General features: G+C 37.8%; 1 protein-coding gene across 1 annotated transcript in view; it reads left to right on the forward strand.

Annotated features, from left to right (window-relative positions):
* Window positions 1–15,313, forward strand: part of LOC114890188 (phospholipid scramblase 4-like) — a 39,785-nt gene that overhangs the window by 15,369 nt on the left and 9,103 nt on the right. Inside the window, exons 2-3 of the mRNA XM_029213612.1 lie at window positions 6,668–6,772; window positions 13,518–13,753. Of these exons, the coding sequence (XP_029069445.1) occupies window positions 6,700–6,772; window positions 13,518–13,753 (309 nt within the window). The 5' untranslated portion in view covers window positions 6,668–6,699. The remainder of the gene's footprint in view (window positions 1–6,667; window positions 6,773–13,517; window positions 13,754–15,313) is intronic.

A 15,313-nucleotide genomic window follows, 5' to 3' on the forward strand; every position in this document is an offset into this window, starting at 1 on the left:
AGGGAACACCCTTGCACTGCTGGTGGGAATGTGAATTGGTACAGCCACTGTGGAGAACAGTATGGAGGTTCCTTAAAAAACTACAAATAGAACTACCATATGACCCAGCAATCCCACTACTGGGCATATGCCCTGAAAAAACCAAAATCCAAAAAGAGTCATGTACCAAAATGTTCATTGCAGCTCTATTTACAATAGCCCGGAGATGGAAACAACCTAAGTGCCCATCATCAGGTGAATGGATAAAGATGTGGCACATATATACAATGGAATATTACTCAGCCATAAAAAGAAACGAAATTGAGCTATTTGTAATGAGGTGGATAGACCTAGAGTCTGTCATACAGAGTGAAGTAAATCAGAAAGAGAAAGACAAATACCATATGCTAACACATATATATGGAATTTAAGGAAAAAAATGTCATGAAGAACCTAGGGGTAAGACAGGAATAAAGACAGACCTACTGGAGAACGGACTTGAGGATATGGGGAGGGGGAAGGGTGGGCTGTGACAAAGCGAGAGAGAGGCATGGACATACATACACTACCAAACGTAAGGTAGATAGCTAGTGGGAAGCAGCCACATAGCACAGGGAGGTCAGCTCTGTGCTTTGTGACCGCCTGGAGGGGTGGGATAGGGAGGGTGGGAGGGAGGGAGACGCAAGAGGGAAGAGATATGGGAACATATGTATATGTATAACTGATTCACTTTGTTATAAAGCAGAAACTAACACACCATTGTAAAGCAATTATACCCCAATAAAGATGTTAAAAAAAAACAAAACTATATTGTAAAATTTTTAAGAACAGGGAGAGAATTTAGAGTGGTGAAAAGAAAAGAAACCAGTGGCTCAAAGGAGGGAGGACTAAACAAATTCCATGAGCACCTGCAGCTTGTTAGGCAATGTGTAGGTGTATTTTACTTTAAATTCATTGATATTAGTTACTTTAAAAAACATTCTTATAGATTTAAAATTTTTTCAAAATTGGTTTATTTTTTCAAGGTGTTTTTCAATCGCTGGAATCACATTTGAATGCTAATTTCTGCCTGGCATGGTTGAGAACTGTTATTTTTCTTTACACTCTATCAGTCCAAACATGCCTGATCAAAAGGATCACCTGGGACTGTGTTAAAAGTACAGATTTCCAGGCCTGGACCCCAGAGGTATTATTTCACTTCTGGGGTCCAGAATTATGTACTTGTTTTCCTTCAAGTTTTTTGTTTTTGTAATAAAAATATTCAAATCTGTCTTCACTTAGCTTCAGCAACTGTTAACATATGCCACTTTTGCACTATGCTGTACCATTTGCCACTCTAGATAGTTGGATGGATATATGGATGAATGGATGAATAGATGGATAGATAGATTGATAATCTGGCCCGTTTTTACTAAGGCACTCAATAATCTGTTCTAATTACTTTCCATCACAGTTATTTGACAGTTTGCAATCCCCAGGCTTGATGTAGAAAAGAACAATAGATGTTTAGTTAGAAAGTTACACTAAACATATAACTGTCAGATGGTTCTTTTTTATTGTGAAACAATGTCGTACATATAAATATGCAGATATAAACATATATGTACTCTTTAAAAACTAGTAACAACCCATCACCCCTGTTTCACCACCCTATTAGAACTAGAACATTAGCAGGAACTTCAAGCCCCTTGAGGGCCAGAGCTAAACACTTTACCCACATCACTTCTTTTCCACAGGTAACCATTTTCCTAAATTTTGTGTTATTAATTACCTAATTTTATTCTTTAAAGTTTCCCCCACACATGTATCAGAAAAAAAGCGTTTTGTCTCATTTCCTGCTTTTGAACATTCTTAAATGGACTCGTATGTGTTCTCCTATGACTCCTTTTTTTTGTACAGTGTTGTAATTTCGAGATTCATCTCTGTTGATGGGTATGGCTGTACTTTGTTTTCACTACAGTATACTATTATGTCATATAAATACCAGAATATATTTATCCAGTGTACCATTGATGGGCACTGGAAATGTTTTTAGTTTCTTTTAGTATGAACAGTGTGTCAAGAATATTCTCGTATATAACCTGTATGTACACATGCAGTCACTTGAGGGTACATTCCTAGGAATGTCCAGAATTTAAGGTTCTAGAAAGATAGGGGCATTTTCCTAAACACCAGATATTACCATCATTAAAGGAATAGGACCAGTTCCTGGAACTCTTGGTTGGCCTGCAGTTGGGTCTGGATTTGTGATGTGCTCCAGGGAGCTGTTTTCACTTTTAAGACACGTAGGACATTGTACAACTAACTCCAGCTCCAGAGAGGGAGAGGAAATGGTCCAACACTGACGCAGGCTTGGCAGGAGGCTAGAATCTACATACTGGCTTATGCCATGGTGACATTTGCTGGGTCAACTCAGTCTGTATTGACTACTCACTCATATAGTGTTCTAATGCTTCTTTGGCATACCTACCCTGTATCGGTGATTTCTACCCTACTGGAGCAACACAAATGACCACATTCTGTACTCTGATAAGCAGAACAACTCATTGGAAAGAACATGGACTGGGAACTTAGAAGTACTTAAGTTTAGCAGCATTGGCCATTTACGTATTAGATGTTTTCATTTGTTTTTTTCACTATTACATTGTTTTGTTTATTTACTTTTTTCCCAGTTTATTTATTTATTTATTTATTTATTTATGGCTGTGTTGGGTCTTTGTTGCGGTGCACGGGCTTTCTCTAGTTGTAGCGAGTGGGGACTACTCTTCGTTGCAGTGCATGGGCTTCTCATTGCGGTGGCTTCTCTTATTGTGGAGCACAGACTCTAGGCACACAGGCTCAGCAGTTGTGGCTCGTGGGCTCCAGAGCGCAGGCTCAGTAGTTGTGGCACTCAGGCCCAGTTGCCCCACGGCATGTGGGATCTTCCCAGACCAGGGCTCAAACCCGTGTCCCCTGCATTGGCAGGTGGATTCTTAAGCACTGCACTACCAGGGAAGTCCCTGTTTATTTTTTTTTTTGGTTTGTTTTTAATTTTTATTTTATATTGGAGTATAGTTGATTAACAATGTTGTGTTAGTTTCAGGTGTACAGCAGAGTGATTCAGTTATACATATACATGTGTCTGTTCTTTTTCAAATTCTTTTCTCATTTAGGTTATTACAGAGTATTAAGCAGAGGTCCCTGTGCTATACAGTAGGTCCTTGTTGGTTATCTATTTTAAATATAGCAGTGTGTACATGTCAGTCCCAAACTTGCAATCTATCTCTTCCCCCACCCTTCCCCCGCTGGTAGCCATAAGTTCGTTCTCTATGTCTGTGAGTCTGTTTCTGTTTTGTAAATAAGTTCATTTGTATCATTTTTTTTCAGATTCCACATATAAGCGATATCATATTTGTCTTTCTCTGTCTGACCTACTTCACTTAGTATGATAATCTCCAGGTCCATCCATGTTGCTGCAAATGACATTATTTCATTTTTTTAATAGTTGAATAATATTCCATTGTATATGTGTACCACATCTTCTTTATCCATTCATCTGTCAATGGACATTTAGATTGCTTCCATGTCTTGGCTATTGTAAACAGTGCTGCAGTGAACATTGAGGTGCACGTATCCTTTCGAACCATGTTTTTCTCCAGATATATGCCCAGGAGTGAGATTGCTGGATCATATGGTAGTCATATGGTAGCTCTGTTTTTAGTTTTTTAAGGAACCTCCATACTGTTCTCCATAGTGGCTACACCAATTTACATTCCCACCAACAGTGTAGGAGGGTTCCTTTTCTCCACACCCTCTTCAGCATTTATTGTTTGTAGACATTTTGATGATGGCCATTCTGACTGCTGTGAGGTGATATCTCATTGTAGTTTTGATTTGCACTTCTCTAATAATTAGTGATGTTAAGCATCTTTTCATGTGCCCCTTGGCCATCTGCATGTCTTCTTTGGATAAATGTCTATTTAGATCTTTTGCCCATTTTTTGACTGGGTGGTTTGTTTTTTTGATATTGAGCTGCATGAGCTGTTTGTAAATTTTGGAGGTTAATCCCTTATTGGTCATATCATTTGCAAATATTTTCTCCCATTCTGTGGGTCGTCTTTTCATTTTGTTTATGGTTTCTTTGCTGTGCAAACTGGAGATAATATATGAAAAGTGCTCTGCCTTTTCCTTACATTTGATAAGCATTCAGAGTATTATAGCTTTTGCTGATGTTTTCTCCTTGTTATTTGTCATCGCCCAGAACTCAGAAACCTGAAATACTGAAATTCCTTTCTGTAATAATCTTTTCCCCTTGATTGAATTAATGAAATCAATGAACTCTCTCCCCAACCTCCACCCCTTGTTTCAAATATCATCCCAACTTCTAGATTACTTCTCTGAGTTATTCTCATAATGTTCACATGTACATGTTTTTTATTTAAATGTTTAACATGTCTTCTCTTGGACTCTTCTTTAAACATAACATGTCCCGATTTAAACTTTTGATTCCTGCCCACCCCAGTCCCAACATTTTCCCACCATCTTCCCACCATCTTCCTCTCTAGTTCAGCTAATGGCATCACCATCAGCTCGGGTACCCTGGCTTAAAAAGTGAGACTCATCCTCGCCTCCTCTCTTTACTTAGTCCATCAGCAACTCCTGTGGGTTCTGCTTCCAAATCTTGTTATGCATCTGACGGCATCTGACCCTCTCTCATGTCACCTCCCCAGTCTAAGCCAGCATCAGCTCCCACCTGGATTACTGCTGCCATCCCTCCCCCACTGCTTCTACTCCTGCCCCTCAAGATAAAGTTTAAATCAGATCTGGTCAATCCACTGATTAAAGTCTTCCAAAGACCCCCAACTGCAATTACAACAGATTCCAAACATTTTGCCATGAGTTTCAGGTATGATCAGACCTCTGTCTCCATCTCTGACCTCAGTTCTCTTCTTTCCCTGTGTTCCAGTCACACCTGACCTCTTTCTCTCCCTTGCTCATTGCCCAAGCTCATTGCCATCTCAAGGCCTTTGCACTTACTTTCTTGTCTTTTGGGAACTCTCTTCCTACATTTTGAGTATAATGCTTTCTGTCATAGTTCAGATAGCTGAAAGCTCACCTCCTGAGAGAGCTTTTCCCCGACCCTCCTCGAGCACCTCATCCATGTTTTTCTTAATCTTTAACTTTGTTTTCTTCATAACTGTACTACCTAAATTTAATCTTAAATATCTCTTGATATGTTTCACTCCACTAGAATATAATCTCCAACAGAGTGTCCATCTGGTTTACTGCTGTATTTTCAACACCTATAATAGTCCCTGGTACATAATAGATGCTCAGGAAATATTTGTTGAATTAATGAAGGAATGAAAGAAAGGTAACTGGGGACTAAAAGAATCACAGAACTTGTTACATGTATCACTAAATAATAATACTAACTATATAAATATATTTTTAAAGGTATAAAATGTGGTTTTTTTTCAGGATTAATTAGAATTCTTCAAATGTCAGGTAAGTTTTTGTGAATAAATTTTAATATGCTTTATTTTCAAATGTGAACTGTGTGATTCCTTTCCTTAAAAAATTGGAGTTTATTTCACTTTGAAGTCACTTGTTTAATATTTGAAGAATATATATATATATATATATACACATATATACATTCTTTTGTTCATTTATATATATGAACATCCCTCTTTATCTTTGACAGAAAAGGATTAAAAGGGTTTTATACTGGCATATAGGTACTGCAAAAATCTCTAAAGTATGTGGGGGAAAGTTAGGTAAAGGAAAAATACAGGTAGGAGAGTAAATCTGCAAAGAGAGGTAATAGTAATAAAAAGCCTGTGATGGCAACTTGCCTTTACAGAAGAAGACTCAAAAGTAGCGCTGCTTTTTCAAGCAATGTAGGAGATGATACAAGGAGAGAAACACCACATCTGTGGGATTTGTGTTTTTTATGAGATAAAAGTCAACCAGTTAAGAGAGTCAGGACTACCTTCTAGTGAGTAATTTCTCTAATTTCAACAAGAGGACAAGCTATAACATAACAAAAGTGACTTCAGTACCTCCCTTGCAGCAATTACAATGATCTAGGTTGCTTTTAGGCAGAATATGGTAAAAATGTGACTCACTGGAGATGAAGACTGAACCACCTCCAGCTGAGTTGTGTGTAGCATTACTGCTATTTAAAGTATTAAGTATTCATTGTGTTATGTTTTAAATTTATTAAGTATTCATCATGTTATATATTAAATTTATTAAGTATTTATTGTGTTGTGCTTTGAATTTATTTAAACACAGCCATTTTCCAAAAAGGATTCGGGACTAAATCAGATGCACTCTATAAATGACTGTACTCTCCCTATTATATAATAGGAGAAAGAAGTTTTGCTACTGTGCAAGGAGTTTATGTAGATAGGAATGAGCATCAGGTCAGCTGAACACTAGCATGAAAGCTTGTTGCTTTGATCATAACAATATAATTGCTTAGTTTTATTTTTAAGTCCATATTCAGGCTAAAAATTCATCAAATATATTAATAGGTTGATGTCTAATATACGTAATGAATTGCTTTTTTATAAAAAATGAGTGTATGTCATGTTGGTTATATTCATTGATGCATACCAAAATTTAAAAAATGAATATCTTCTGTAATCATATTATCATTCCCATTGTAAATCAGGTCCCCTTTCTCTCCCCCAAAATATAGTCCCCACAGGCCCTGAACAACTTGCAGATGAAATGGAGAATCAAATAAAATCACCTGATCCAAGGCCTGGTGCCCCTCCTGAGTACAATTCCCATTTTGTACCAGGTAGGTTAAATATTCAGAAAGAATCTTGCCCCTCTCCAGAAAACCATACTCATAGTTAAGATTGCTTTTAAAATTAACTAATTAATTAATGGAATGATTCAGTAAATAAATACTGGATGCCTACAGCGTGCCGAGTGGTTTACTAGATGTTAATTAGAATTATATTCCTGTCTTAGGAAGGAAGTTGTGCAAACATTGATGGCATTCTCTTTGCTTGAATGTGAAGAGAACGTTGTCCTGTGAAGAGCACAGAGGGCAGTAACTGCCTCTACTGGGGATTTGAGGGAAGCACTAACTGAGGAAATCAAGTTTTACTGGCATGTGAGGAATTTATCAATCGAAGGAAAGGGGGAAAGGGCCATACTTGCAGAAAGAACATGTCCAAAAGCTCAGGGTCATGAAGGTCTGGTTCGGGACAAATGGCAGGAGAAGTGCAGAAAAATGGAAGTGAATGGCTTTGAGTTCTGATTCAGGAGCTTGTAGTCATATTTTTATAAGTCTGAATACACAACTCATACTGTACTCAGGGACTCAGGAAAATAGATACTCCTAAGTATTTGGGCAATATGTAAATTCTTTAAAATTAAAAATACTCTTACTCTTTCACTTGGTCATGGCTAAAAAAACTAAACAAACAGTATTTTTCTCGAATGAACATCCTTATGATAGATTTTCTTTTTTTTCCAGAGAACAGCAAAACATCCACAGCTAAGTCCAGCTGTTGAAACTTAACCTTAATCCTGACTTGAAGTGGAAGCTTTTAAAAAATCTTCTCTTGCTTTTCTACCAAATTCTAGCTACTGTTGTCTTTGCTGCTACTTTTTCTCCCTAGATCTCATATTCAAAGATGCCTATGGGTTTAATTATATGCAAATTGCAGGTTATTATGTTTAGAGACACACAGACACACAGCATGGAGGGTGGGTGGAGCCCTCTAGGTGCTGAATTTTGATCCTTTGCAAGATGACAGCAGTGGGGTCTTCTGGATTCTGCAGCTGTTAATTCAGGTCACCACCGACCGTGTTGTGATGTTCCAGACTAAAAGGCAAACTGGAGATATTTCTTTATACTGTTATTCTCATAAAGAGATAAAAGTGACATACTATACGTTTATATAGCAAGGTCTGTTTTTAATACCAAATAGTTTATATCTCTATGCATTTATATCTCTGTGCCTTTATATTTCTAATAATATGGTTCTTGTTGGTATATGTTGAGACTTGAGAATGTTAGGATCCTTGACCTTGTGCATTAGAGTGTTACGTTCTCAACTGTAGTGTGCCTCCCCTTCCCCCTCCCCTCTCCCTTTTTAAGCTGCTTCACAAGATTTGGAAGCTCCCTGATTCACTTTTACATTCCTTTCAGTGGGTAGAACGGTTGGTTGGTTGGTTGCTTGCTTGCTTACTTGGTTGGTTCTTTGTTTTTCAGTTATGCTGTTAAACTAAAAATCTCTGTTAAACTCCCTTACTGTTCATGTGACTGTTCTCTTTATGGTGTTTGACCAGTGATGCCGTGAGTTCGGGAAGATCTTCGCTGAACAGTCTTTTCCCCTATTGTTCATCCATTGTCAGTGTTTTATGTTGACCATGTGAAGGACATTAAAGCCCTAAAACATCTAAAAAAAAAACCAACTCTTACTTTTGACTAAGGAAATAGTTTTAATCAGGATTATATTCAAATACATTTTAGTGATTTAGAAAATGATAAAGTATAGTGATATTTCTTTAAATATATATTTAAGTGTTTGTTTAGAGGCAGAAACCAGTGAGTTAGGCTGTGAAAGAGCAGAAGAAACCCCAGTATCCACAGGATGATGGCAAGGATGTTGTCTTGGCTCCAGACATATGATTCATGGAGCTCAGGTAGCCTTTGCCCCGGCAGTGTTTTCTGAAAACAGGGCTTCCTTTTCCCCTTTCCCTCATGTGTATGCATGTTGTGTGAATCTGATCCAGTATAACCCCTCATTATGGCTTAACCCCTGCTAAATCCAAGTTTTTGACGACCCTACATTGTAATATCACTATATATACATTTCTCTATGTTTTACTTCAGTGGCTATCAACATTATCTACATAATCTGTCTTAGATTCACCAGTCACTCTATATCCAAGAACTTAGGTTCCAGTAGAACAGAAACTCCACCGTTTCTAAGAAGTAAACATTGGTTATAAATCATGTTCTGCTCATCTGGGAAAGTGTCTGTCTCTTCCTTTCTGTATCAAAAAAATAGCACAACTAATGAATTTTCAGTTATGAAAATCAGCAACAAAAATTCACTGTGATCACCATCTAGTGGCCGAACTATATACTTATTTATACTGATGCAAATTGTGTGCCCTTGATTCACATTAAGGAACTTGAAATACTAGAAATTTTAGCTTTAATGAATTCCTTTAAATTCAATTATATAATTCCATTTGCATTACATTACTGGATATTTGTTAATAATTTGAAAATAATTTTGGGCCAAATATGTTTAAAAACATAGTTAATAAAGAAGGCTTTGTTATATGTAGTCTATTTAAAGAGGAAAATGACATACTTTTTTGAAATAAAAAAGGATGATAATATTCAAAATAACTAAGAAAACACAAATCCCATAAAGCAGTATTTCTCAGTATTTTCCTACCTACTAGCATTGGTAGGAAAATGCTCCATAACAGAGTTCTTTATTTAAATAAGTGTGGGATACTATAGTTACACAAAGTTAAACATGTTTTGTTGTGTTTTCCTGCAGAACAATCAGAACCCTTAACGGCAGTTTTAAAGCTTAAAAGAGAGTATAAAACATTTCCCACACGTAATTAGATTGTTTTTTTCTTCACTTCTCTTAACCTCTCTGAATAATACATACTTATAACAAAAATCATTTGATTACATACATTTGTATACAATTTTTTTAGAAGTATAGTCTCTAATCTGAATAGCACCATAATCTAAATTGTAATTTCTTTTCTAATTTATTGATCCTCAAATTTTGTTCCATGACGTACTTTTATCTTAAAATCACATGGTTAATACCAGAAGAATTAATCATCAACTCATTGAAGTGATATAACAATTAGTATTTTTGAGATAGTTTGTGTGACTTTTTAGGTGCATTGTATGCTTTTTAATAATAGTTCTAAAAAAATGATGAGCGGGATTTCCAAGCCAATTTGGGTACTCTTAAACACAGCTCTTAAAGGAATTAAAGTCTGTTCTTCACAACAAACTGAAACGTGAGATTTCCTCCATTTTTTCTAAAGACATTAGCACTTTTTTCTCACTTAGCTCTAATTTAACATTGTTTCTAGTTACCATTATTTTTCTGTTAGTCTCTCCTGACTCCTGGTCTCTGTCAAGAGGTCTGTGTTCTCTACCCTTAAAAATGGGTATTCCCCAGAGGTCCTTGGGCCACTCCCCTGTCCAGCCCTGCCCTGCCCTGTCCTCTCTCTCACCTCTTCCATTCACCTGTCCTTTTACACTCTCCTAAGTTCTACTGGGAATACCCCCATATGGTTTCATTTGCCTTTAACCACTTACGAATCCCTTAGCCCCTACCCACATCAGTCTCCTCTGCTCTAAACTTGCATTTCCACCTGCCTGTAGACCACTTGCCCTGGGTGACCCAGGATCTCAAACTCAGTGATTCCTCAGTGCATCTTGGGCATCTCACTCCAGAACACGGGCCCTCTGTTCTTTCTCTACACTGGAGGCCTGCAGGGACCCACGTCAGAAACTTGAGAATCTTTCCTCACATCCAGTCTATTGCCAAGACAATATGTCTCTTAAACGTCGATTATTATTTCTCCACTTTCTACTCTTTTCATCACAATTAAACTCCCTTACCTCACATCTGGACTCCTGCAGGCACCTCCTTCCTAATTTAACCTTCTCATTCATAAAGGTTCTAAATGTAAAACTGGTCACTCCATTTTACATTTTACTAGCATAAAGTTCAGGTTCTTTGCACAGAGCATAGGTCTTTCATAATCGTCACTTCCTCCCCACCTTCCTTTCTGTTTTGTTTGCTAAATCTCTATATATGCATGGCCTTTATTCCTGTGGTACTGAGCTTCCTCTGTGCAGCTGCTCATTTTTTACCTGCTGTATCTAAAACTTTTGCTCATCGTAAAGGTGCTGGCTGGGTCTAATGTGTCAGCACTTACATCACAGGGTATCTCTTCTGCCTAGGTTAGTTGCCCCTCCTCTCTAATCACTTCACATACTATGCGTCTACCAGTGAATATGTTACAGACCCAGGTCCTTGGACAATTTAATCAACAGAAATTGTTAAGAGGCCAGATGAGAAGTTGAAGCAGGGCTTTACTGGCATTCCTGCTACAGCAGAGGGAGCGGGAGCAAGAAGCAGGTGGCCTTGCTCACTCCCCGAGGCAGGGGCTGAGCTGGTTCCTTAAATGGGGTGAGGGTAGGGACGGGTCAGTGGGTTGGGCAGGAGGCATAGCCTGGGTGGTCTTCCCACCCCCTTGGTGGTGCTGTGTGCAGAGATCATGCACAGGACCCTGCTTTTGCATGCAACCGTTCATAATATTTCCATATGATGCATTTTAATTTCTGTAAGTTTAGTAATGTCCCCATTTTCACCCCTGTGTTTAATAATTGAAGTCTATTTTTTTTTCTTGGTTAGTCTGGCTTAAGGTTTCTCAATTTTGTTGATCTTTTAAAAGAACCTACTTTTGGTTTTGCTGATTTTTAAAAAATTAATTAATTTATTTATTTTTGGCTGTGTTGGGTCTTCGTTTCTGTGCAAGGGCTTTCTCTAGTTGTGGCAAGCGGGGGCCACTCTTCATTGCAGTGCACGGGCCTCTCACTATCGCGGCCTCTCTTGTTGCGGAGCACAGGCTCCAGACACACAGGCTCAGTAGTTGTGGCTCACGGGCCCAGTTGCTCCGAGGCATGTGGGATCTTCCCAGACCAGGGCTTGAACCTGTGTCCCCTGAATTGGCAGGCAGATTCTCAACCACTGCGCCACCAGGGAAGCCCAGTTTTGCTGATTTTTGTCTATTGTTTTTCCTGTTTCATTTCACTCACTTCTACTTCAGTGTTTATTATTTCCTCCTGCTTGCTTTGGGTTTGATTTATTTCTAAGGTGGAAAGTTGGGTTACTGATTTGAGCTATTTCTTTTTTAGTGTAGGTGTTTACAGCTGTCAGTTTCCCTCTAAGCATTGTTTTAGCTGCATCCCATAAGCTTTGGTATATTGTGCTTTTGTTTCATTCATCTCAAAGTATTTTCTCATTTCTCTCATGATTTCTTTTTACCCCTTTGTTTATTTAAGAGTGTATTGATTTATTTCCTCATATTTGTGATTTCCAAAATTTCTTCTATTATTTTTGATTTCTGGTTTTATTCCATTGTAATAGAATATACTCTGTATGATTTCAGGTATCTTAAATTTGTTGAGACTTGTTTTATGGCCAACCAGTAGGTCTCTCCTGGAGAAGGTTCTATGTGCATTTGAGAAGAATGTTTAGTCTGTTGTTGTTGGGTAGAGTGTTCTATACATGCTTGTTATGTATTGTTTCATTTATAGTGTTTTTCATGCTTCTATTTCCTTTTTGATCTTCTGCTTAGGTGTTCTATCCCTTATTGTGAGTGGGGTATTGCAGCCTCCACCTATTGTTCGTTGGATTGCCTATTTCACTTTTTAGTGTGTCAGTTTTTGCTTCATGTATTTTGAAGCTCTGTTTTTAGGTGTATATAATTGTTATGTCTTCTTGATGGATTGACACTTCTGTTATTATAATAAAATGTCCTTTACCTCTAGTAACAGTTTTTGTCTTAAAGTATATTTTGTCTGACATGAGTATTGTTATTTCACTAGTTTTTATTAATGAAGTACTAATGCAAAGTTCAAGGATGAACCTTGAAAACTTGCCAAGTAAAAGAAACCAGATACAAAGGCTATGTCACATGATTTTATTTATATGAAATGTCCGGATTAGGCAAATCTATAGAGATAGCGGTTTCCAGGAACTGGGGGAAAAGATGGGGAATGACCGCTAATGGGTATGGGATTTTTGGGACGGGTGATGAAACTGTTCTGGAGTTAGATAGCAGTCATTAAAAGAACCCCTTTGGGGGGCTTCCCTGGTGGCGCAGTGGTTGGGAGTCCGCCTGCCGATGCGGGGGACACGGGTTCGTGCCCCGGTCCAGGAGGATCCCGCATGCCGCGGAGCGGCTGGGCCCGTGGGCCATGGCCGCTGGGCCTGCGCGTCCGAAGCCTGTGCTCCGCAACGGGAGAGGCCACAACAGTGAGAGGCCCGCGAGATGCAAAAAGAAAAAAAAAAAAAAAGAACCCCTTTGAAGTTAAGTAGACCTTACTATCTTTATGACCTTAAACAATAATAACAGTAAACATAGTAACAAAAAATTAACCATGCTAATTATATGCTAGGCCTTACACTAATCCTACTATAACCTAATGAAGTACGTATATTATTATCTCCAAAGAAGGAAGCTAATGCCTAGAGGCTAACATGTTAACTTGATATTTCAACCTTACTTCTGTACCTCTGAAATGGGAATAATTGTCTCATAAGGCTTAAGAGGATTAAATGAGTTAATATGTAAATCCCCTTAGTACATTTTGGTACATCCTACACACTCGTAAAATGGAACACCTTGTTATTTTTAAGTGGAGGTTGTGTGATTCATATCATCTCCATGTAAAAAGTCATGCTAATTTTCAATATATTGTAGTGTTTATAATGTATAACACTTTCATTTGTTTTTGAACACAGGGCCCCCTGGACCAGCTGTCCCTCCTCCTGCAGGCCACCCAGGAGGCTTACCTGTGGGATACTACAGTCCACATCAGCCCACTACCTTCCCCTTGTACATGCAAACTGGTGGTAGCCATCCTATCCAGTACCAGCCTGGAAAATATCCTGCACCACAACATTCTGCTCCAATAGTATGGATGCCAATGCCAACTGTTATGCCAAACTGTCCTCCAGGTCTGGAATATTTAGCCCAGGTACTTCACACAAATCCAAATTATTTTCTTACAAAGTATGACTGGGGATCCAAAAAAAAAGAGACTGGATAGAGTGGATAAAGGGATGGGTCAGTGATGACAGATGTTTGTGAGACTATCGGAGTGGTAGTGCTAATTTCAGAAATGTGAACAGGGAACAAAGAAGATAGGGATTTTTTTGGTGGGATGATATGGTTTTTGTGAAGGTTGTATATTGAATTTTAAGACATTCAAGATGTCCTATCGAAGGCAGTTTAAAAACTAGGAATTGGAATAGAAGAAAAATTATCAAAGATGTTAATTGGAGTGTGATTTGCTTAGAAGTAAAGGCTGAATGTCAAGAAAAGCAATATTACAAAGAACAGGACAGACCAGTAGACAGTGAGTAAATCACCCAGTGCCTCAGGCCATTGCTATTTCTCACCACCCATAGTTTTCATCAACCAGTCTTGTCACCTCCCAAAGCATACAAGGTAAATAAAAATAGGGGACCTCCAAGGATACTGTTTCAGATCAAGGTCCGGAGAACCCCTTTCCACAACACAGAGACTCTCTAATTTTTATCTAGATGGACATTCTAGGACTGGGCCACCCATTTCAGAAACTGGGGCAACATGCCCACAGGTTTGTGTACCATCAAATGGTATTGTTTAAAAACCCATGTCAGAAATAATGTTGCTTAATGAAAATAAGATAAACCTAGTATTGCAAATCCCCTAGAAACTACTAAATCATGTTTCACTTTTAGAAAAAGCAAGTGTTGGAATATTGATACATTATAAGCAAGGGACTTGCCAATTCAATACATGTCTCCCCACCGTAGTCAACCAAATGTTCCTTGGAGTTGACATGTTTCTCTTTTCAGTTTTATATACTGACTGTTAATCCTGTGCATTGAAAACCATTGTTACAAAGTTCTAGTGTTGATCTTTGAAAGTAATACAGTTGTATCAGGAAAATTTGGATTTTACATAAACCAAAAACTTTATTAACCTGTTGTTTGGCAAAATATTGACAAAGCCAGTCATTCAGGTACAATGCTAGAGTAACCCCTACATTATTTTGGAAGCTTATAAAATGCTTATAAGTTAGCCAAGTTTAGAAAGTTTATTTTTTGCTTGATGATAAATATAGAAAATTTCCTTAGAAATCCAATATCTAGAGTCATTTCTTTTTAAAAATGTATAGCTTTAATATTGTTCATTTAAATATTAAAAAACCATTTTCTTAATTTCTTCTATTACTTTCAGTGAAGTTAAATGGGCATATTTTATGAATTCTATTTTCCCTTTCAGCAATGTTTTTAGTTTAAAAAAAAATTGAAAAAGAAACAAATAATACAGGTTTAGAGCCAGACAAACCTGGGTTTTAATTCTAGCTCTACTCTCTCCTCACTCTACTACCTTGAGTAACTTTTCTAACCTCTTGGTGCTTGAATTTCATCATCTATAAAATAGTGCTAGTCATACCTACCCTATTGGTTGTTAGGAGAATTTTTAATGAGATAAGGTTTGTAATGTGCCTAATATTTTTGGCACATGGGACCCACACAGTGGATAA

This window comes from Monodon monoceros, unplaced genomic scaffold (genome assembly GCF_005190385.1).
Source record: "Monodon monoceros isolate NGI ecotype Baffin Bay Population unplaced genomic scaffold, NGI_Narwhal_1 Super_Scaffold_11, whole genome shotgun sequence".
Lineage (NCBI taxonomy): Eukaryota > Metazoa > Chordata > Mammalia > Artiodactyla > Monodontidae > Monodon > Monodon monoceros.